The sequence below is a fragment of the Trichoderma asperellum genome, chromosome 2 (assembly GCF_020647865.1).
Source record: "Trichoderma asperellum chromosome 2, complete sequence".
In the NCBI taxonomy this organism is placed as follows: domain Eukaryota; kingdom Fungi; phylum Ascomycota; class Sordariomycetes; order Hypocreales; family Hypocreaceae; genus Trichoderma; species Trichoderma asperellum.
In genome coordinates, this window is record NC_089416.1 from 862,195 (window position 1) to 883,236 (window position 21,042).

The 21,042-nt window shown below is 49.8% G+C and overlaps 8 protein-coding genes across 8 annotated transcripts; 4 read left to right on the plus strand and 4 right to left on the minus strand.

The window, feature by feature from the left end:
* The first annotated feature begins 303 nt into the window (after positions 1 to 303).
* TrAFT101_002594 (uncharacterized protein) lies at positions 304 to 1,944 on the plus strand. The gene is made up of 2 exons (XM_024904908.2): positions 304 to 492; positions 560 to 1,944. The coding sequence occupies exon 2, from the start codon at positions 575 to 577 to the stop codon at positions 1,673 to 1,675; it is 1,101 nt and encodes a 366-aa protein (XP_024763713.1). The 5' UTR covers positions 304 to 492; positions 560 to 574; the 3' UTR covers positions 1,676 to 1,944.
* Positions 1,642 to 4,291, minus strand: TrAFT101_002595 (uncharacterized protein). The gene is made up of 5 exons (XM_024907597.2): positions 3,605 to 4,291; positions 3,330 to 3,515; positions 3,201 to 3,252; positions 2,628 to 3,140; positions 1,642 to 2,564 (listed from the first exon to the last, which is right to left on the minus strand). Exons 1-5 carry the CDS (start codon positions 3,929 to 3,931, stop codon positions 1,891 to 1,893), a joined length of 1,752 nt encoding a protein of 583 aa, XP_024763714.1. The 5' UTR covers positions 3,932 to 4,291; the 3' UTR covers positions 1,642 to 1,890.
* An 864-nt stretch (positions 4,292 to 5,155) lies between these two features.
* TrAFT101_002596 (uncharacterized protein) lies at positions 5,156 to 10,174 on the minus strand. Its single transcript, XM_024909488.2, has 4 exons — positions 10,014 to 10,174; positions 9,592 to 9,949; positions 7,980 to 9,531; positions 5,156 to 7,919 (listed from the first exon to the last, which is right to left on the minus strand). Exons 2-4 carry the CDS (start codon positions 9,847 to 9,849, stop codon positions 5,977 to 5,979), a joined length of 3,753 nt encoding a protein of 1,250 aa, XP_024763715.1. The 5' UTR covers positions 9,850 to 9,949; positions 10,014 to 10,174; the 3' UTR covers positions 5,156 to 5,976.
* Positions 10,175 to 10,353: 179 nt separating this feature from the next.
* TrAFT101_002597 (mitochondrial 54S ribosomal protein mL41) lies at positions 10,354 to 11,150 on the plus strand. The gene is made up of 2 exons (XM_024899506.2): positions 10,354 to 10,637; positions 10,727 to 11,150. The coding sequence occupies exons 1-2, from the start codon at positions 10,446 to 10,448 to the stop codon at positions 10,847 to 10,849; spliced, it is 315 nt and encodes a 104-aa protein (XP_024763716.1). The 5' UTR covers positions 10,354 to 10,445; the 3' UTR covers positions 10,850 to 11,150.
* A 173-nt stretch (positions 11,151 to 11,323) lies between these two features.
* Positions 11,324 to 14,057, minus strand: TrAFT101_002598 (uncharacterized protein; the record flags this gene model as incomplete). The annotated part of the gene is made up of 3 exons (XM_024909489.1): positions 11,324 to 12,784; positions 12,844 to 13,866; positions 13,986 to 14,057. 3 exons carry the CDS (start codon positions 14,055 to 14,057, stop codon positions 11,324 to 11,326), a joined length of 2,556 nt encoding a protein of 851 aa, XP_024763717.1.
* A 306-nt stretch (positions 14,058 to 14,363) lies between these two features.
* Positions 14,364 to 15,936, plus strand: TrAFT101_002599 (uncharacterized protein). Its single transcript, XM_024899482.2, has 2 exons — positions 14,364 to 14,480; positions 14,547 to 15,936. Exons 1-2 carry the CDS (start codon positions 14,444 to 14,446, stop codon positions 15,143 to 15,145), a joined length of 636 nt encoding a protein of 211 aa, XP_024763718.1. The 5' UTR covers positions 14,364 to 14,443; the 3' UTR covers positions 15,146 to 15,936.
* Positions 15,350 to 16,805, minus strand: TrAFT101_002600 (uncharacterized protein; the record flags this gene model as incomplete). Its single annotated transcript, XM_024906065.2, has 3 exons — positions 15,350 to 15,747; positions 15,831 to 16,554; positions 16,617 to 16,805. 3 exons carry the CDS (start codon positions 16,803 to 16,805, stop codon positions 15,350 to 15,352), a joined length of 1,311 nt encoding a protein of 436 aa, XP_024763719.1.
* Positions 16,806 to 18,819: 2,014 nt separating this feature from the next.
* TrAFT101_002601 (uncharacterized protein) lies at positions 18,820 to 19,101 on the plus strand (the record flags this gene model as incomplete). Its single annotated transcript, XM_024899484.1, has 2 exons — positions 18,820 to 18,941; positions 19,005 to 19,101. The coding sequence occupies 2 exons, from the start codon at positions 18,820 to 18,822 to the stop codon at positions 19,099 to 19,101; spliced, it is 219 nt and encodes a 72-aa protein (XP_024763720.1).
* Between the last annotated feature and the right edge of the window lie 1,941 nt (positions 19,102 to 21,042).

The following is a 21,042-nucleotide window of genomic DNA, read 5'->3' on the forward strand; positions in this document are numbered from 1 at the left end:
CAAGATATATTGCATTCACGTAGGTGCCTAACAGTGCTTAATTACAGGTGTGGGTGTCCCAGCACTGCAACTATATAAACCTCTAATCGGATCAAGACCATCCAGTTAGGTCAGGTGCATCAATAGTATCCACCTCAATCAATGCAGATCAACATCATTTAGCTTAACTTTGTCAATTAGATCAGAGCAGTCGCGCGTGTAAGATCGATGAAAGTGCAATATTGGATACAGTATCCGCACTGTGTATTTACTGTCCTGCTTCCGTCCCAATTTTTGGCTTCGGTCTTTGAAGTTCGCATACACCAGATAGAGCACAGCAAGGCACCAAGATCCCCTCACCAGCATCAACAGCCCCAACTAGACATTCATTCGCTTGGGTTATAAACTCATAGACGCCAAATCCGGGGCATGGCAGGGATCGCGTGTTACAGCGGTTGGCGTTGACAATCAGCCTGCGCGCCGTGTCACGGCAGTCACTCGTACAACTACTAGGTAGGGCTGATATAAGGCCCAACTCCATGCTTCAATGTTTTGTATACAATCTCATCACCAAACCCAGTTGCCATAACTAAAGATGCCAGTACCGGCATCAACACCAACACCACGTGTTATCCTCTTCGCTGGAGCTCCAGCCCCAATCTCGGTGGATTCCGAGTCCTGCACTTTAGACAGCTTCGATGAGACATTCCAACAGTTCTTTGGGCGCCTTGACAGCAAACAGCAGAAACAGAAACACACGAGCCCAGCTTCAGGCGCTGAAGCCGCATCTCAATCACCACCACACGCTGTTTGGCGGTCTGTGCCGCTGAACCGCCGACCCCTTCAAACAGGCCTGAGCCAGAACCACAGCATCCTGAGCGGCTCCTTTCATGCTCATCGTGACTTCTTCACCACAGTTTATGCCTTCTCTGGGGATGAACCCCAGTCTTTCAGCGGTGGTGAAGATGGGGGGGCAATACTGACGCAGTTTTGCGAAGAGTCGCTTGCGGCCCACACCCTCATGCCGTCTAGTCAGATAGGCAGTTTCAGCATAGGCAATACTGAGGATACCACAACCTCATTCATGACGAATGATACAGACGACATCTCTTTGCAGGATCCTACGAATCCATTGACGCCGCCCGTGCCATTGCATCTGTCAGACTTGGAAGACGTTCCCTCCGCGGCTCGGATTCTCGCTCTGAGCCCCCAGACAGTCACGCTCAATTTGATCGTGGCTGTGATATCTATAGCCCAGCCCCGGACCGTCACGACGCGTTGGGGCACCACTTTGTCACTGGTCGAGGTGCTTGTTGGCGATGAAACCAAATCGGGCTTTGCCGTGACCTTTTGGTTATCCAATGACCAGGCTGCAACCGGCCAAATCAGCAAGCTGAGGCGGCAAGACGTCGTTTTGATGGAAAACGTGGCACTGCATGTCTTCCGTGGCAAGGTCTACGGTCAAAGTCTGCGCAAAAACCTTACTCGGGTCAATCTCCTATGGCGGAGCGAAGGAGGTGGGTATTATCAGAACAGAGATCTCGCCAGACGGGCCGCGGCGAAGCATCCTCAGCAAGAGAAGACGAGGCTCGTCAAAGACTGGGTTCTTCACTTTGTCGGACGAGATTCAGGAGCAGCCACGAGAAAGAGGACTGGTCGACTGTCATGGGATCAGCCTCCTGATGATACACAGTAATACATATGGAAAAACAAAGTATCTTCAATATCTTTAATATTATTCTATTAGATTATGCCAAGGGATCTATTTCCATAGCTCATTACGCTGTACAGTTCAAAAGACGCATTTGCACCATCGTCATAAATGTCCAAGATGATGTGGATATGAATAAAATACAAGGCTCGAAACGAAAATTTTCAAACAAGAGTGGAGTGATGACTTGGTTTCCCAGTCTATGCCATACCCACTGATATCTCAGGCTTCCTACCGTTGGCGCCCTTCTTCACTGACCTCCACTCGAAGGCGAGACTGCACACAAATGCAAGGGCGGCGCATGCCACGGAAATGTAGTAAGTATGGCGCAAACCGGTATTGTACGCCTCGAGAACGATTTCAAGGGCATCCAATCGGCCGATGCCTTGGAGCACAGACTTGATTTCAGAAGCACCGCTGTTGATGAAAAGCTCGGGGTTGATGCCAGTGTTGCTCTTGGCAAGCTGGTCGATGAGTCCGTTTTGGAAGAGGGTTTGAGCAACAGCGACGAATACTGCGCCTCCCAGGATCTGGAAAAACTGCACACAAGCAGTGCCGACAGGAACCCATTCCTGAGGGAGGACCGTCTGCACAACCAAGACGCTGGCCTGGAATCCAGCTCCAATGCCCAAGCCGGCGATGACCTGGTATCCGAACCACTCCCTCAGCGGGGTGTGGACGGCGAACGTCGTAATCATACCGCATCCGATGGTATACAGAACCATGGATGGGAGGATGAGGAAGTTGTAGTAGCCAATAACGGGGATGAGGCCACCCGTGACGATGGACATGAACACGCTGGAAAGGAGCAGAGGCAAGATTTTAATACCGGCGGTGACGGCACTTACACCCTGGATGGCTTGGAAATAGAGAGCTGTTCACACATAGTTTAGTAAAAAAGGATCAGCCTGGATATTGAAACAGAAATGCCACTCACAAAGATAAAAGATGAGGGGGAAGAAACCAGCGCCGAAGAAGAGACTGAACATCATGGCAGCAAGAACATTGCGGTTCTTGAACATTCGCGGTGGCAAGGTTCCCTTGTCTCCCTTCCAGAACTGAATGCCAACGAAGACGAGGATCATGAGGCCAAAGCCGACGAACAGGCCAATAATCTTGGAATCACTCCAAGCATATTCCGCGCCACCCCACTGCAGGGCCAGGATGAGACACACAATGGCAGGAATGAAGATGGCAGTGCCCAAAAGGTCGATCTCGAGGATGCGCTCCAAGACGGTCATGCCCAGGGTATCGTCCGAGTTGCGGTTGACATGCAGTAGGAGGACAACGATGAACATGGCAAGACCACCGATGGGGAGGTTGATGTAGAAGCACCATCTCCAGGAAACCTTCTCGGTGAAAGCACCGCCGAGGAGAGGACCGGCAACAGAGGCAATTCCCCACATGCCACCGATGAGACCAAAGGCAATGGGACGCTTTTCGAGGGGCACTATCACAGCAATTAGCAAACTGCTGGGTTTTCGTTTCTAAGGGTCAGGGTAAGGCATACTCGACAGAGAGATGATGACAATGGATCCAGAGAATAAGCCAGCCGTTCCAACCTAATCCCCTCTCAGTCAGCATTTCAAAATCCAAAAGCGTGCAGCGAGAGCGAATTGGGGGGTTTCAAAAAGCTTACTCCCGCAACGGCCCGCCCAACAATCAGCGCCTTTGATGACGGCGCCACGGCCGAGAGCAGACTGCCAATCTCAAAGATGAAGATGGCGGCGAGATAGCACCACTTGACGTTGAAGTACTTGTAGAGAGCGCCGTACATTGGCTGGAGGGCTGTGGCGGTGAGCAGATAGGCCGAACCATACCAGCCCTGTTGACGTTTTGATTGATGGTTAGTTTAATCAGATGTTTCATTTGATTCCATTACCATCTTTCCATGGTGAATTGCTCAAGACTCACAATATCCTTGACACTCTGGAATCTCGCCGTGATCGTGCCCAGCGCAGGGGCGATAATCGTCTGATCTAGCGCAACTAGGAAAATCGCCATACAAAGAGCGATGATGATAGACACCAGCTTCACGCCCTTAGGATAGTTGAGAGTGGCATTGGTCGCCACCGTATCAGTCTTGACGACCTCCTCCAGAACTGTATCGTCCTTCTTGGTCTCATCGGCGCCAGCTACAGCGAGTTCCTTTTCGATGTCATTGTCACGACTCAGGGGCGGCGGTATGGAGCCGCGCTCTGTCTTGTCTGATGAGAGACGTGGCGTTGGCGTGGAAGACATTTTTTTGTTATCTTGTCTTTTGTCTCCCAGTGTATTGAGAAGATCGGGGGGGGGGGAGTGCTTCGACAAAGAAAGGAAGAAAAAAAGGGAAGAGGTCGGTCCTGTTCCTTTTGTTAGTTTGGTATATATAATTAGAGTTGGCCGTCTCCATATAACAGCCGGGTCCAGCGATGGATCTAGTTCAAAAAAAAATTCACGTCGGCCATACTATGTATGCACGAAGTTTTACGTACTAGCGTCGCGAGTTGGCTGCCTTTTCCGCAGCGTTTCTTGTTCTTTTTCGTGATTCTTTCCCCCCTTTTTTTTCTTTCGGCCTTGCTTCCGACTAATACAATAGTAGAAGGAAACTAAAGCAATAGGCTTAAAAGACCTGGAAGAAAGAAAGAAAAAAATAGGGAAGGGGCAAAAAAATGTGGTACACCTTTTCAGCCTTATATCTTGCCCATCTTAGTATCTAGCCCAGGTCGATCTATTATCTTACCACCACACGACCCCCAGCAGGCTCACTGGCAGACCGCCCAAGCTCTCGGTCGTCGGCATTCAGTGATATGTATTCCTAATCACGCACTGGCACCACGGCGGTTAAATTAAAAATCCTTAATAATATTAACATTCGATTCGATACGCGAAAGCCCTTTGCCAACTAGTAGTTGCGGCCTGCCATCCCTACAGCTGGACTCCGCATTTACGTGGCGAAACTCGCCCTCGCGATTTCCTCGCTCCCCTAGCTCTCTACTCTCTAGCGGCTAATAGATAGACTACATACACAGCCAGGCAGCCTACAAAGGAAACCAATCTAGACAACATGATTCTTTTACGCGGAGATTAGGTTGGAAGCCCGAGCTTAAAACCCTTTGACTAACACCGGGGTTTGCTCCGTACACGTATGGGATATTATTAGTGCCAATAAAAGACAAGAAAACAATGAGATTAAAAAAAATAATAAATAAATAAATAAAGAAAGAAAGAATACGGAGCCAATAAAACGCCGGTAGTTAATCCCCAGAGGCAGATGCTGCATGAGAGGTGAGTCGAACTGCAAAGCAACGGTATGACTCAAATGGCTTGAACCACCTGATGCGGTTTAGTGGGCGAGCAAGCCACGGGCAAGTCGACGGACTTGAAGCGAAGCCGATGTCCGAGGGGGGAGCTTTTGGTAGGATTTATTGTGGGAGCAGCTAGTTGCTTACTTGAGGCGGACGACTGTTTTAGAGAAAGAAAAAAACGAGGTTTAACTATTTACGGCACTACTAACACCCATGCGAGTAAGTTCTACATTAGGTAGTAGGATTTTCATCCTGTTCGTTCTGCGAGGCTTCTTAGGCTTTCCTTGTTAGGCATTTAGTAACACAACAACAGCAGTATTAGGGCCAACATCAGATAAGATCAAGCCGTTGTATGTATGTATATGCAAGCCTCACATGTAAGAGAGATACCTGGGTAGGTATGCACCAGCAAGATATACACGTACTCGTACTTCGTATACAGACATAAGCTTCGCGGCGCAGCTCCCTCAGTCAGGGGGAGGTTCGGCGCGAGTGGATTCATTCCCACTTATTACCAATCCAGCCCGCTTCAGCCCAAGAAGCTTAGCCCAACTTCATACGGCAACCCATGAAGCTACAAAAGCTCAGGCACGTCTTCTTTTTTTTTTTTCTCGGTGTTGCCTCCACAGCGAGGCCGGGCCAAATCCGCAACACCCATACAAATGAGACACTGCGTAACTCCGCAACTAACAAACCCCTAAATTCATTCACGGCTTCGTGAACAGCAGATGGGCCACGGAGCAAGCGCATGAACGAACAGCTCCAATAATAGTACAGCGCCATGCCAGCATCGTCCCATCCTCTGCGTTAGATCCATTCCTGCCACGTCTGCGCTGCGTCACAGCTGCACCCTTGGTGGCCTATCGAGCCAAGTGCACTGAATAATAGTAGGCGAAAGTCTGAGGCAGGCGATGTAAAATGATATCCCTCTATCTAGTCTAGATGAACCAAATATCATGATTATTTACGTATTCCTCGGGTACCCTTTCCCCCGAGCCACTAGTTCGACTTCTCGTCAGCTTCTTGCACTGGAGGGATCCAAACCAGCAGGCCATCTTTGTCAATCTTCATCCCCTCTGTCGGTATAACTCTGAGCACCTTTTGGAAATACTTGTCCCTCACCACCAATCCTGGCCGTACATACACGCCTCGTACAAGCGGCATCAGACGGTAAGTCTGGGTGCGCCTTGACATCGGTAGCAAGTGCATTGTCGTCTGTTTGGATCCAGAGAAAGCGAATGCATCGCTTGGTTCCATCGCCAGTCCAAATGTTAAGAAATGGTTAGACGGATTCTCAATCGTGATATCAAGTCGCACCAAACCCGCCTTCTCCTGCGAACTGTGAAGCACCGATGCCAGCACTCTAGGCTCCGTTCCAAGCACCATGTACTGCCCAACTATCATCGTTGTGACGTTAACTGGGCTAGTCTCGCCATCTATAGATCGCCGCCGTCGCCAGCGGACCACGAATGCCAAGTCTATTGCGACTGGATGCCTGTCGTCTAGCGTAATCTTATCCGCTACCAGATCAAACCGAGCTTCATACATCGTCTTGGGCGCCACAATCATGCCATCTGCAGAGAATTCGGGCTTGTTTACAACACGGCACCGTCCGCCAGGCGTCACTGACGTAACCTGCATGTCGAGGCCTATTACGTCTAAATTTTCCGTTGCGAACGATGCATAGTGGCAAACAAGACACCATTGCTGCGTGAGCCCCTTGGCCGGAACAACATCGCCTTCAGAAACGTCTTGTAGATCTTCGTAGTCGAAAAGACTTGGCCAGGGATCTAGGTGAAGTCGCGGCATCAAGTCGTAATTGGCTTCAAACGCATTCACAATATTGAGATGAATAGGCAACACCTGAACAATCGGTGTTGCAGCATCCGACTCCAAATGATAATCTGCTCTGATCTGCAATTCGTATACCGTAGGCGCTAGTGCAGGGTCTAGATGAATTGATGCCTCTAACGATGAGGAGCTGGCGATATGGCCAAGAGTAAGGTCCGTGACTTGAGACTCCTCCTCAGCAGCATCCACTTCTCGCTTGTGTTCTCCAGCTTGCACTTGGAACCGAGGGATTCCCTTCCCAATGATCCGAATGTCCAATTTCACGTTAGCAGAATCGTCCTCTTCGTTATATAGGCCAACCCGTAGTGCAATCGGCTCGTTTGCATAGTATTGCTCGAGGGGCTCTATCAACCTCAGCTTCATTTTAGGCGGACGTGGCTGTATATGTAGAATGTGTCCGTTGGGTCTGGACAATCGTGGTTTCACCGAGCCTTGAACGAACCATCCTGTTACATTGCCTAGTTCCGACAATGATAACTTGTAATCCATTTCGAAGGTATCGGCTTTATAAGACAAAATTAGAGTAGAAGCTGACGCCTCCCCTGGCTCTCGTAATGGTATATTCATCTCAAACACTTGACGGTGGCCTGGTCTCAGTGTCAGATCGCATTTACCAGTCAGTTGGTCTTCTTTTTCATCCGTCTTGTCTTTATCTGCGTCGTCTTTCTTGTCTTCATCTTCGTCTTGGGTCCCTTCTTCGGCTTCATTTTCGCATTCATCTTTAGTCTTCTTTTCATCGCCCCCAAGCTGTTCGGTCAACGGCACAACTGCCACGGATATAGGTCCTTCCGCAGAATTCATCGGCAGCGCTGCGTCGTGCACGAGCGTGATAGGTTTGAGATGCCCTTCAAATTCAACTCGAATAGAAGAAAGAGTAACAGGAGCAGCCACACCAAGCGCTTCAGATTTGAGAGACAGCTGGGCCAAGCATGTTTCGCCAGCCCGGCCCTCTTTGGTACGAAAAACAAACGACGCTGATAAGAAAGATGAAGCTAAATCGTCAGATATGCTAATAGATGGCTTCGAATCCAAGGTAACTCCATCCAGAGACTTGCTGAGATCGTAATGCCAGTTTTCTCTCCGTCTAAAGCCTATATGTCAAGGTCAGTATCCGAGGCACGAAACTGTGATAATATAGAATGGCCACCTACGCTTATCCATTAGTTCCCAATCAATGGCGACCACAATATCTGCCCGTCCAGTTTCCGCCGCTGCTCGTCTCACAAGCCATAAGATTTCTTCAGAGATATCGAGCCACCATTCAGAGCGAAAAGACTTGTCTTCCCAGAGAGGCCTGAGCATCCCCAGTACTTCATTCCACGATCCAATCGTCACCATCTCCCTCGCACATTCCAAAGATATTTCTGCCGCAATTCGGTGCTGCTTTCTAGCTTGAAATTGACCTCTCGCCATGAGGAGGCAGTCTATTATTAGCTGTGCGTGATTGACTCCCTTTCCGTTCAATGGATATTCTTCGTGGGGCGGAGGGCACATGTATGTATCGTAACGATATGCTTTGCTCGCCACTCTCGATGCGGGCGAAGCGTCTGGAGCTCCTCTATCATCTTCGGGTATCCTGCGGGCCAATGCTTTGCGAGCTCCAAGATGGCGTGCTGCAATTCGATACCAATAACCAGTATGATGTAATAGCTCCCACGGATGTAATCGTTCGCCAAAAAGATTCTTTTCTGGTTGAAGAAAGATCGTCATAGTCGAAGGCCCCAGGCCAGGAACTTCGGTCTTCTCAATAAGAGTAGCCATCATCATCGCCCACCGGGCTTCCCAAGCTTGCCAGCCATAGTTATTTGTACCTCTTCCTCGGGCCTCCACAAAATCGCTGATACGATCGCGGTGAGCCTGCCATCTCCTAACCGCCATACTCGTTTGTCCCATCCACAGGTGCATTCGCAAACAGCGGATAGAGATAATGTCTGCTAGGAGCCGTGCCTCGTTCCAGCGAGGGCTCCAACTGGGAATTATATCAAGAACATCTTGACCTAGCAAAATCTCGTACGCCTGTTCAAAGGATCGGATTGCCGCGTCAATCTCTTGGCGAAATTCAGCAAAAATGGCCGACTTGAAATCATAGCGAAAATTCCAGTCCGATAGCGATAACGTTTGCGACGTTCCAGAAGTTGGCGGCACTGTCGGCTGAGGAACGATTCCTCGGGATCGCTTCTTCCTAGCATGCCTCCCAAGATCTCGATAATACTCTATGGCCGTGGTGTACAGTAAGGAGAGAACACTATCCATCACTCTCTTTAAATCTGACGGCGACTCCTGAGGCGTGACGTAGAAGATTGATTTGGGATCTAATCCAGTTCCCCTTCGGATGTTCTCCAGCCGATCTTGTATAATATCAGCAGTCAATGTCCTGGCATCTTTATCTCCAAGGATGATCACAACTAAGCGCGTTTTATAACCCGACTCCACCAATATCGCCCTTATGCCATTAAGATCTGCCTTTAGCTTGTTGTCTTGCAATGTAGCAGTCTTTGGATCGCTAGTCAGTGTGTGAAAGCACACGAATATGCTAGGGATCGCTTCCTGGTGCTTCTTGATCCATTCCGCATTAATCAGCCCATCAGGGTAGAGAGTTGACGAAGGACTGAGGGGCGAGAAGGGTGAGTGTAGTATCGGGGCCGTAGTTAACGGTTCGATCGTTTCAGGCAGCGGCGCTCGTCGAGATGGAAGCACATAAGACTGCATTCAATTAGAAACGCGCTGCGCAACCTCGTTCGCTTTGGCTCGGATTCGTCATACCCTACCGACGGTCTTGATGCGGACCCTGAAGGGCTCATCCCTCGTGACTGCGGTCCACGACGTTCCGCGCTCGGCCACCTCTTCAAAATAAGACTGCAGGAAGCTCGCCTCTCTACTCTCTAGAGGCGGCAGATCAGATCGAAGGAGGAGTCCCCGGCCATTGGCCTTGGGAGGCTGCTCTGGCGGGTCCGAATTCAGTCCCGACACCACGATAAGCGGCACATTATGATCGAGGCTTCCCAAAGGGTAGCCATCCATGATGATTGGCTCGGCGTCGAGAATACATAAGCCAGGCGTTTATTTTCGTGCCCAGGAGCTTCGCATTCAGATGCGCAACGACTAGAGTCTCCTGTTAGAGCTGGCGAAGCAGTGTTAGCATCTCCAGCAAGGCTGCCCCTCCGTTGTAGCGCAAAGCAGCCCACCTTTGCCAGCTTCAAGACGCAGGGTATTCGCGGCGCTTCTCTGGCAAAATGACAGAGATCTAAAGATATCGGGTGTTTGTAAAGAGCAGCTAAATTGTCAAACGAAGGTGCATTCTGACCTGTGGCTCTTCACCGAAATGGGCGCTAGCTCCTAAGCACAGAAAGATGATGTTCGCCAGCTCTCCACGCTGTGCTGCAGCAAGTGCGGGACACTTTTAGCTGTGTCGGTCATCCCCCCAGAGGAGGGCCGGCGTCGGAAGAACGCCGGGTACCGAACAAGCGCATCTCCAAAAATTCAATGCGCAAACCATCAAAGCTAACATCTACGACTACTCTCTCCAAACCACGATTGCCAATCAAAAGCCCGCTGAGCGGTGCGATACGAACGCCCCTTTTCGATTTGACATTCTCAGATAAACCGATTCTGCGACCATGAGGCCCACACAAATCCTCGGCGTGGGCAAATACCGCCATCTTAAGCTCACAACCAAGGATGTTGGCCGTGGCTTCTACAAGGGAAACCGAACTGGATCCATGGGTCGACACACAAAGTACGGTGGTTATATCATTGAGTGGAGCAAGGTCCGCACCTATGTTGTTCCCCAGAACCTCAGCGAGTCCAAGGTACGATTGCCCAGTCTTTCCGCAGCACGTAAATGGAGCCTCGCGGATGAATGAGCAAAAGGCAAGCAACTAATCCTGAAACTGTGTAGCTCACTCCCTTTGTGAGCCGAGAAGTGCGATCCGAGCCCGGTGACTACAAGGGCCTGTCCAAAGGACCTCAGGATCCTTACTTTTACGTCGAGCAATGGAAGCGATACAACGGCGTTGACTAAGTCGAATTCACCCCTCACGAAATGAAATACCCCCCCATCTGCAAACAAAGACGAAGAGGAAGAGGAAGAATCAAACAAAGGCATAGCTAAACACTGCCTGTTCGAAAGAAGCCTTTTTTTTTTTCAACTCTACGAACAAACCGACAGCGGAAGTCAAGGGTATTCTGCTGAAGCTGTATATACCACACCCTGTGAACATTGTACCACTACCATGTATGATGAAGTTGGATAGAAACGAACGAGGGAAAAAGAAGGATGACATGGCCAGAATTGTGCCCTTAGTCACAGTGTCTAAACAAACAATACAAAAAGAAGTAAAATTCAAATTCAAATTAAATTATGGCGCCACTATATACGTGGATTGGATATCGCTAAACAATGCTTGCTTGCTGTCTCTCTCCCTTCCCAATCTTTCTAACTCTAAGCAAAATTCTTAACATTCCACCAAGTGCTTGCAAACGCTCCATCTCTTATTCAAGTCTCTATCTTTACCTGTGGCAAGTCTTCTTGCGCCGTAACAAAAGTCTCTACTCCAGGACGCTGCACCTCGGCCAGCTCATCCTCATTCTTGTCAACCAGCCCATTTGTAGATGGACATTTCTCATCGAACAAATCTCCTTTTGGGTCTGGTACGCTAGCGAACTGCATTGCCGGCTCTGGGCTCATAGCTCGCGAGCCAGGAGTCATAGCCGAGTTCAGTGTAATCATGCTTGCCGTTTCTGCGTCGTTCTTTATGCTGAACGGCAAAGCAATCCCGTCAAGGAACGGCCTTTTCCCAGCCACGCCGGTTTCAGGGGAATAGTCCGGGCTAAGAAGGCCATCGTGAGCAGCCTCCTGCTCTCGGCGCTTAGCGATCAGCTGCGCTACAGGGGTTTCGTCGTTAATCTCCTCATTGCTAGTTTGGTGCTCATCTCGCACAATCCGCTGGCGAGAGGGTCTTCGGCTATGTCCCGGCTTTTCAGAATGCAACGGCGCACCATTGGTCTCATTTGGAGTGACAGCCATCATCTCAGGCTCGTGGTTGGCTCTTTGCTCTCTTTCCACGGTCTGCTCGTCATGCTTTGATCCCCAAAGCGACCATATGGCCAAGCCAAAGCTTCTCCTTCTCTTGCCTGCCCGCAGCTCAGCATCCATAGGTATTCGTCCGGCCAAGGCACTGGGAGGCGGATGTTCATCTGCGCCAAAGTCTTTATACCCAGCAATCATCTCTTTGATGAGCTTTTTGTGTGTTTTGGCTTTTGCGCTAGCATACCTGTTGTCGTATAAGTGTTTAGTTTCTAGCCACTTCTTAACAGGGCCTTCTTTAATAACTCCAATCTCACTAGGCTTCATTGTACAGCCTGGGAGCTCTTCTTCGAGAGGGAGAGGCAAAATGGTGCCATTGCGAGCTATTCGCTGCCTAATCATGTGATTCTTAAACGCCGGAAGGGGGTCTCCAGCTCTTCCAACTTCAGTGGGCATGGTTTCATTCTTTGGTTGCCTTTCTTGGCTCCCTTCTTGTTCGTCTCGCCCAGCTTCCGTGTCAGAGCCAGAGCTCGTAATAACGGAAATGTCATCGTCATCCATAATCTCAATGTCTCTATTCTGCGCACGGGCTAAGGCCCAAGCACCGAACTGCGCAATGGATCTAAACATGTACTTGGCAGGGCTAGTGAAGCTCAGAGTTGGGGCAACGTGGCACAGGTCGTCCCATACTTGAAGCTGCACATAGGTGGGTTTGTATTTGGCAAGTAGCCTTCTTCCATGTTCCGTCAAGACCTCGTCCGCGGGTGCATATTTTGCCGGATTGGCGCACTTATGCGCGAGATAAATCTGCTCATCACGAAGGATCTCGCCGCCACCGACTGTAATCAGCAGAGGCGGTAGCCCACCAAGCGTTGGTTGCATGACGGGGCTCACCAGCGGATGTGCCAGAAGGGAATTTTTTGTATACATCTAGCAAAGTGTTAGACAAATACCAATTCCATCACAGTCACACAAGCAGCCGAGCTCACCTGAATCTGGTCCTTTATGGTAACCAGTTCTCCATCAATTGTAACAGTTAGAAACTTTTCCGTCTCAGCATGGATACCGCCACTGTCAAATTGAATATTAACATCTCCATCGCTCAGCGGAGCTACGGGAGCCTGCCGTTTCTGCTCTAGCTCAGCTGTAGGCGGTGCATTCTTCTTTTTATCGCCCTTCTTTCGCTTTTCTACCTCCGCTTTAATCATCTTTTCGTCGTCATCATTTGGTGGTGGCCAGGCCTTTGATGGCTTATGGTGGAATCCCGATTGGGGTATGTAGTCTAACGGCGCATCACCAGCGACACTGGGGAATGAGTGAGTCAAGTCACCCCATGGACTAATAAGGATGCCTCCAGCAGGCAGTGGAATGCCTTGATCTCGAAGAAGGCACAACATGGTCAAAACCATGCCGCCGCCTGCCGAGTCTCCAGCCAGTATGATCGTGGTGGGGTCTTGGATCGACAGGAGATACAGGTAAGTCGCTATACAATCCTGAAGGCCACACGGGAATGGATATTGAGGGGCCAGTCGGTACCGCGGAGCAAGGACTCGAGCCTTTAGCTTTCTCGCGTGACGTTGCATTTGATATCGGTGCTCATCGACGCTCCCGAAATAATAGGCGCCTCCATGCACGTAAAGCATCACACGGCGCAGCGGTTCATTCTTCTTCTTGCGCTCATTAGCATCCGAACGCATCTCAATCCACTCGGCTTCCATGGGGCCTTTCGGTCCTCGCCAATGCCACCACTTCCTACCGCCTACTTGACGGATGCCATCGGGTCCCAGCTCTTCTTCGATCAATTCTGCTGCTCGGCCGAGGTGTTCGTCGGGAATTGTAACAGTTTCGAGCTTAACCCATTGCGGATGCGGAACCCATTGTGATGTGAATCCCTGGATCTCTTCGACAGTGTGATGAGAGGCATATTCGAGGAACGATCGAATTAGATGCAGTCCCTCATCGTACGACAGATGTGTGGTAGGGTGCTCTTTCAAGCTCTTTTTGTTAATGTACTACAAGTTCCTCCCAAGAAATAAGGGTTAGCGAATCATACGCATCAACACAATCTGTCGAAACTCTGAAGCAAATAACAGCATCGGAGCCAGATCCGGTGCCACGGAGCTTAACCTACGTGTGCAAACAAGGTCGTCACTACTGTTGGCGTCACAGCCAATGATACGGAAGTCGTGTTGAGCCTGTTCATATCGATCTCGTTTGCCCGCCAGGTCCATCGATATGTTCGGATCTCGGGTTTCTGAGGAACCTCCTGAGAACGAGGCCGCCACGCAAGTATTAACGGGAGCTTGGCCAAGAAATAACATTGCCATCAGGGGCATGATGTCATGCCATATGGCAAGGGACAGTCTTGGCCCACAGTCCACGAATAATATCGGCTAGGGAAAACCACTGCTGTATTAGTACTAGTTGCACATCTTACCTAGCTTCAGGCTAGTGGTCCGTGCGCGCCTAATGTAGCACAGAGACACAGTGGATGAGATTGGAAAAAAAAAACACCAAAATTTTTATGCAGGCTCATGGCCATTTTGAGCCCCTCCATATCCCCGCTTAGTACATTCATCATCAACAATCATGGCATCTACAGACGCGACAGAGCTGCCGCCGGCTGGTGAGTGGGATATAGAATGATAATCAGATCTTGGAGCATCTTTTTATTGACCCTGAATAATTACAGCAACCCGGCAGTCCAACTTCGAACAAGCCGTCGCATGCGCCCTACACCTATGGCCGGCCCTGACCCTCGCGGTGCAGAATAACTGGGGAGGACCTGACTCTTCAGACAAACGGGATTGGTTTGCTGGTGCCGTTGTCGATCTTTTTTCTGAATTTACCGATGCGCAGCCCGGCGAGACCACCAAGGCCACCAATGCCGCTGACGAACCGGACATGGAAGACGTCGAGACAGTGCTGTTGCAAGTGATGATCGACGAGTTCGAGGTCAACATCGACGATGATTCTGGTTTGGAAGTTGCCAGATCCATTGTCAAAGCGAGATCACAGTGCGCCATCGGCGACTTTAACGATGAGGTCAAGACTCTGAACGAACGATTCGCGAATCGGAAGGGCAACAAGGTGGATCAAATGTTTAAGAAAGCCGAGGATCAGGACCAGGATACAGACTGGGAGTCTGGAGACAGCGACGAGGACGATGGAGACAACGGAGGTGATGTGGAAATGGACGAGGCACCACCACTGGTGCCTGTCCGTAAGGAAAAGCCTGCCCCGGAAGTCGACGAGGATGGCTTTACCATGGTCACCAAGAAAAAGAGGTAGACCTAGGATAGCAGAAAACCTGGGCGAGGAAGCTATCGCCACGGGAGGACATCCCACTCGACATAATCCAAAAACAATAGGTACACCACAACGCTGTGCAGACTCGACATACCGAATAAGCGATAGCAAAGCCAAACGCCAAATTGCCCAAGTGCTAGGAAACAAATTATGCACACAGATATATGGAGTAGATGCGGCGCAGAATTATTCCCAGTCTTCGTCACTGTCTTCGCCCTCGCTATCCTCGTCGCTGTCATCCTCCTCGTCACTATCTTCGCTCTTCCCCTTTTTCTTGGGGTCTTTGGGGCTATTTGGTGTCTGGGTTGGTAGCTGGCTCGTCTTTCCTGAGGCCGCGCCGACAACATCATAGCTAGCGTCGGTTTCAGCTTCGGATTTTTCATCGTTAGATTTCCTCGACTCATCAGGCTTCGGCGGCTGGATTGTGGTCGATGAAGCCACAGACGCGGGCTTCTTTCCCTTGACATTGGCAATCGACTTCTTGGTGGGGGCAGGCTTCTCAGATTCTTCGTCTTCTTCCGAATCATCTTCCTCTTCCTCTGAATCGTCGTCATCCCAGGCTACTTCGTCTTCAGCGGATGCAGCTAGTAGAATGTCAGAATTATGAAACCAGATAAATAGAAGATACAATACAGCAAATACAAAGCATTGTTTCGCAGCACTTTACCTTTGAGGAGATCCCTTCGTCTAGATTCAGCTGTCTCAATGCCGTGACGAAGGAAGTAATATCTCTTCCAGAAGTCGGCGTAAGGAATCTGGTCGGGGACGAGCTTCTCCATAGTTGCGCGCAGCTCGGGGTATTTTGCCAAGTCGCCGCTGATGTCCTCCGTCTTTTTATCAATATCAAAACCCTCAGTCCACTGTTCGTATTCCAAGGCAGATGGATCTTTGGTAAAGCTCTCTGTCGATGTGTGGATAACATGAAGCTGTGCGTCGAATCTCGAAGTGTGAATCACCCGCTTTCCCTGGGCATCCTTGCTCTCAAACATGACTTGGCTACTTTCGGCCGACTCATCTGGAGGTGCAACGCTAATCGCATCTCGCAGAAAATCTCGGATGTTGCTTCCAAATTTAAGCAAAGCTTCGTCTGCAGCATCTTCAGCGCGTTGAAGATCCTTCAAGCGCTTTGAAGCCTCGGTCCTTAGTCGCGTAAGCACAGTTTCGGACTCTTGTGCAGAGGAGCCATCCCCAGTCGCCGGAGCCGTTGTGTTAGTCGGTGTCCTCTGGCTTTCTTCGGCGTCATTGCCAGCAGACATGTCGGGGATGATGGTGGTCAGAGAGAGAGAACGAGTTCTATTGACGATAGTTTCTCGCAGACTAGTAAATCCCTTCTGCGCATCTTCGCCGACCTCTGCAAACTCCTTTGAAGCTTGGGTGTAGACCGATTCGCCCTACAGCCACATCAGTATCGACTGCAAATAGCGGTGATGCGGCTACACTCTGGTTATCATACCTGTTTAATCACATTTCCAAAGAATCCTCCAATCTTGGCACCCCATGGGCTTGCAGATATGGCCTTGTAAGCTTCCTGGATGTCATTGTTCAGAGAATTTTGCGACTGGTCCTGCTTCGAGCTTTCCCCCGACTCTTCGGTATTCTTAGTATAGGCTTCTTCCTGGATATGGTCGTATGCGAGATCCATGGTGTAAGCGATCCGAGTCCGGTGACGGTGCGGGATCTGAACAAAACTTTGAGCTCTCTGCCCCCTTATTGAAGAGCCAGTATGTGTTTCGGAGCTTGTTCAGAGGTGGATATGGAGGTCAGCACAGCTGAACTGGCGTTGGTTAACGAGGCTAACGGATCTCCTCTCCTGCGTTAGAGGTGGGTGGGCGGGGGTGCAGGCTGCATCACGTGACTATGCAGCCAAGCCGTTAGATCTCAGGGTCTACCCTGTAGAATCCAAAATAGAGTCCCATGCCGAGTGCTTTTGCAGCATTCCTCTGTAAAATTATCCATTTCTATCAATAAGAGATTTAATACATCCTAGCTATGTAACGTAACTGAATAGTCACGTATTCTGGTCATACAAAAGGGTAGTGGTAGTGAACTTGAAGCGAGCATTGGATTTAGAAGTATGTAGTACTGTTTTAAGTGTAGTGTGCATGGATTGTCCCCTCCTCTTACACGTTATATGTACCGGTACATTTAATCTTGGAATAGGTTTAGAAAGTGGTACACTGCCGCATCAAATTGATATAGCTTGTATCACTGGTATTCAAATTATTAACACTGGCCCGACAGCCATTTGGAATATATAACAACCTGTTGCAGATAGATACCAAAGGCGATCAAAATACAGCAAGCCAAAATTGCATCATATTCTTCGTCCTGCGCGCTGTATTTTCTTTTTCCTTTCTTTACTCATTTTAAATTACCTTTTTTTTTACTGTTAGTGAAGAGGCGTATTATATTGGGCACACTTTATATCCTAAATTTACGACCAATGCAGATACTAGTATACGCAAACCACCTACATTCGATTCATTCCAACTTTGCCATTCACAACCTGGTTCTCACCTAAACGAATAGTATAACGGATTTCGTGGCGCAAAAGTTCACATCGCCGGCCCCTCGTGACCCAATAGATGGATACTCTCGAGTAAGCCGCCAGTTGATGCTATCTGGTCCAGCTGGGGATCCATAGCTGAAGGCGATATTCAAGGCATTGCAAGACTTCGTATGCGGCTTAAACCGGTTATACGACTGCCTTGGCATATACCCGGATGCTCTGCCAACTTTTTGGTCTTATCCGAGACAATTACTGCACTCTAGACCGATGCATGTGAAGCGTCGATGCTTGGATCAATCTCGGCCCGCTGAGATCGGGTACGATAAATTGCAGCCTATAGCTTATCTACGAAGCGTTGGTGTACAAGATCGGAAGATTAGCAATGTTTGTCTTGCCATATAGATAGAGTATAGCTAATAATAGTTTTCAATGCCGTAATAACGGTTTTTGGCATCATTTTGGGTGACAACTTTCATAGAAGTGCATGCTGTCCAGCTAATTGACTACACCAGGATCCTGTAGAACCCCTTTGGTGTGACGAGTCTATGCCGTCATCATGCATGTTAGGGGCATTTACTCCAGAAACCAAGATCTACTAAATCGCTCCATGCCTTGAGCTAGAATGACCCCGTCGTCTCCTTGTTCTCGATAGCCTCACAGGACGACGCGGGCTGCTTGCAAGCCTCATCTTCGATCTCCTTCAAAAACCAAGATGCAGCGATCATTTTCTTGCGTCATCGCTCCCCAGAGTGGAAATTGTGGAGTAGAATTGATTTAAGCTTTGGCTACGGGATCGTATAATGACGTACATACGCTGCTATCATTGGCTGAGGGCGCCATTTGACCCACTTATACCGCAGATTCGCTGCCAATTGCATCTCAAGTGTTCCTGAGAGCGACTACCAACGGCCACAGGGACATGTTTTCAGGACATGGAAAATGTCCTGAATGAATCGTAAAGTGGACTTACTGGTGAGATACCGTGGCTTGGACGACCTTGCTTTTATCTATTTATACCTCGAGATTTCCCCTGTTGATCAAAATTATTTCTCTCATCATCACAACTTCAGTCACAATCACATCTCATCACCCAACAACACAATCAACCACCTCACTTTCGGTTTAATACCTACCACAACACTTCAAAATGGAGACCGCCAAGCAAGCTTTCAACTACGTCGCTGAGACCGTTCAGGGCGCTGCCTCTGGTGCTAGCAAGGAGACCAACAAGGAGATTGCCAAGAACGACAATGTCAATGTTTCCACTCGGTAAGCCGGAGCAAATATCCCGAAAATCCGTAGCTCATAGTGCAGTCTGCTGACAACTCGCAGTCTTTCCGCAGCCAAGGATGCCGTCGGCGACAAAATTGACGAATCAACGCACAATGGCAAGGCCGAAGCTCACAAGCAGCTGGCTGAAAACAACTAAATAGGGATGAAGGACCTCGAGGCCTTCAATGGCGTTCGGAACGGATCATAGCGATGGAAGCCTGTAGTCTACCAGGCATGAATTGATATGAATTGAATTTTCGCACACTTCATTTCTCTCTCCCGTGTCCGATGATAAATATGCGTGAATTTGTTACGACCTGTAAAAAGAGGACTGTAGGCCTTGCAAGTGCTTCGCAGGATAACTGTGCTGCTCAATTGGTGGAGAAAACAACCGCAAAATGTTCAAGAGCCATGCGTGGCTCGCTCTAGGCAAGGTAATTCGTAACCATCGTATCTGCATGTCATGTATCAAATAACTGCTGCCAACCTGTCTTTTTATCATGTGCTTCGTCGCGGTGAGTCTATCGTCGCCAGGTTTCTTCGTATACGGTGACTAGAAAGTTAATTGCGCATATACTAGCGGCAATGGGAAAATGGTCAACTACTGATAACGGACAGGAAAGACAGAATCCGTATGGAAGAAATAGCCTTATTCAGCTAGCCATTTGCCAATCCTCGGCTTCGCAGCGGGGTAGCTGGTAGCAGTAACAGTGGCGGTTTTGCGTGCAACATAACCTAAACCGTAGTGGTAATGGCAGCTGCCCGATGCTCTCCCCAAATGTTGCAGCTAGGTACGCATCCATTGTGTTATTCGTACCACTTTGAATCACTATCGCAATAGTTTGCGAAGGATCTGAAGTATGATTAGCGGCGCATGCAGCGTATAGACCAAAAAAGATTCAAAGCTCAGAGCATGTTGCCAAGAAGAGACCCACTTTTCGGTGTTATTCGGGTCAGGGTCTTTTTTTTCCGGAATGGGGTGCAGAACTGCTCCCTTATCTCCACCCAACAGCTTTCAGTTAAGGCGGAGATTGCAGTAAGCGCCGTATGGCTGTGCGGTCTTTGGCAGGCAGGCAGCTAACAAAGCGGGCGTGGTGAATCCTCGCCGTGGTGCCTCTATGCTTTGCTGGGCTTAGCCTCCCGGAAGGGCGCTGTTGCGACCCCCTGCGGTCTGACCAGAGTTGCGAGAGAGAAAAAGGGTCCCGCGTATAAGTGGCAATCAGTGCTTGACCACCAGACTTAGCGTGCGTGCACTGGCATATCACCTCATGGGGGGGGCGACGGGCCGCTGTACCTTTGTGCAGATTACTGACGATGGCGTGTATTATCGCTGGGTGCTCATAGCTTGAGCGGATGAGGGGTGATACGGCCAATTTCTCGAGCAGGGCGAAGAAGACACAGTGGCAGTGAGCACTGGGTTTAATCGGCAGTTTCTTAGAGGTTTCGGGTCGGACAATGCGCAAATGCCGAAAGGAGCACAAGCTGACACGGCTGGATTAGCACTGTATCTCGCAGTTAACGGCCAATTCACGTATACACGCCGGATACGGAGGTGCAAGACGCTGCCGTGCTTGCTTAACAAGTAGCAGACATGTATGTGCCGAACTCGTATGGACGGGCAGGTATCCCTGGCTGCCCATGTCTTGGAGGTAAAAGTGCGTAACCCGTAGTATTGGCTGTATGCAGCGAGCAGACACCGCAGAGGAGGGCGGTCTTGGGCCTCAGAGGGCAGAGCTTTGTTAGGGCGTGATGGTGCCCGGATATGCAAACAGGAGATGACGAGATGTCCAAGTCGGCACGGGGATGGGAGGATGGGAGCAGCGGGCTATCTATCTATGTATCTGTTGCTGGTGTTGCTCGTCCATATCCATCGACCGCAGGAACTGCCGTCCGGTTGACTCCCCAGCGCATCCCGTAAGCAAGACACGAGCTTGATACCGGCATCAGAGGCCATCCAGGCACAACACAGTGCGCGCTGCACGGCGTGCGACAAAGTCTGGCAGGGCCTCTGGACCGACACCGTGCCGTCGGGGCAGTGCGGCGAGCGGTCAGGCCGAGGGGGCCCTCTAGAACGGTCCAATGGCCGACCTAGGCGGGC

Excerpts from the sequence above, each read along its gene's own strand:
- TrAFT101_002599 (XM_024899482.2), top strand. The coding sequence starts at position 14,444 with ATGGCATCTACAGACGCGACAGAGCTGCCGCCGGCTG. Across the intron at positions 14,481-14,546 it reads GACAGAGCTGCCGCCGGCTG|CAACCCGGCAGTCCAACTTC; the intron begins GTGAGTGGGATA and ends GAATAATTACAG.
- TrAFT101_002595 (XM_024907597.2), bottom strand. The coding sequence starts at position 3,931 with ATGTCTTCCACGCCAACGCCACGTCTCTCATCAGACAAGACAGAGCGC. Across the intron at positions 3,253-3,329 it reads TTGGGCGGGCCGTTGCGGGA|GTTGGAACGGCTGGCTTATT; the intron begins GTAAGCTTTTTG and ends AGAGGGGATTAG. Across the intron at positions 2,565-2,627 it reads CCCCCTCATCTTTTATCTTT|CTCTCTATTTCCAAGCCATC; the intron begins GTGAGTGGCATT and ends ATGTGTGAACAG.
- TrAFT101_002597 (XM_024899506.2), top strand. The coding sequence starts at position 10,446 with ATGAGGCCCACACAAATCCTCGGCGTGGGCAAATACCGCCATCTTAAG. Across the intron at positions 10,638-10,726 it reads AGAACCTCAGCGAGTCCAAG|CTCACTCCCTTTGTGAGCCG; the intron begins GTACGATTGCCC and ends GAAACTGTGTAG.
- TrAFT101_002594 (XM_024904908.2), top strand. The coding sequence starts at position 575 with ATGCCAGTACCGGCATCAACACCAACACCACGTGTTATCCTCTTCGCT.
- TrAFT101_002596 (XM_024909488.2), bottom strand. The coding sequence starts at position 9,849 with ATGGATGGCTACCCTTTGGGAAGCCTCGATCATAATGTGCCGCTTATC. Across the intron at positions 9,532-9,591 it reads GCATCAAGACCGTCGGTAGG|TCTTATGTGCTTCCATCTCG; the intron begins GTATGACGAATC and ends AATTGAATGCAG. Across the intron at positions 7,920-7,979 it reads TTGGGAACTAATGGATAAGC|GCTTTAGACGGAGAGAAAAC; the intron begins GTAGGTGGCCAT and ends CTTGACATATAG.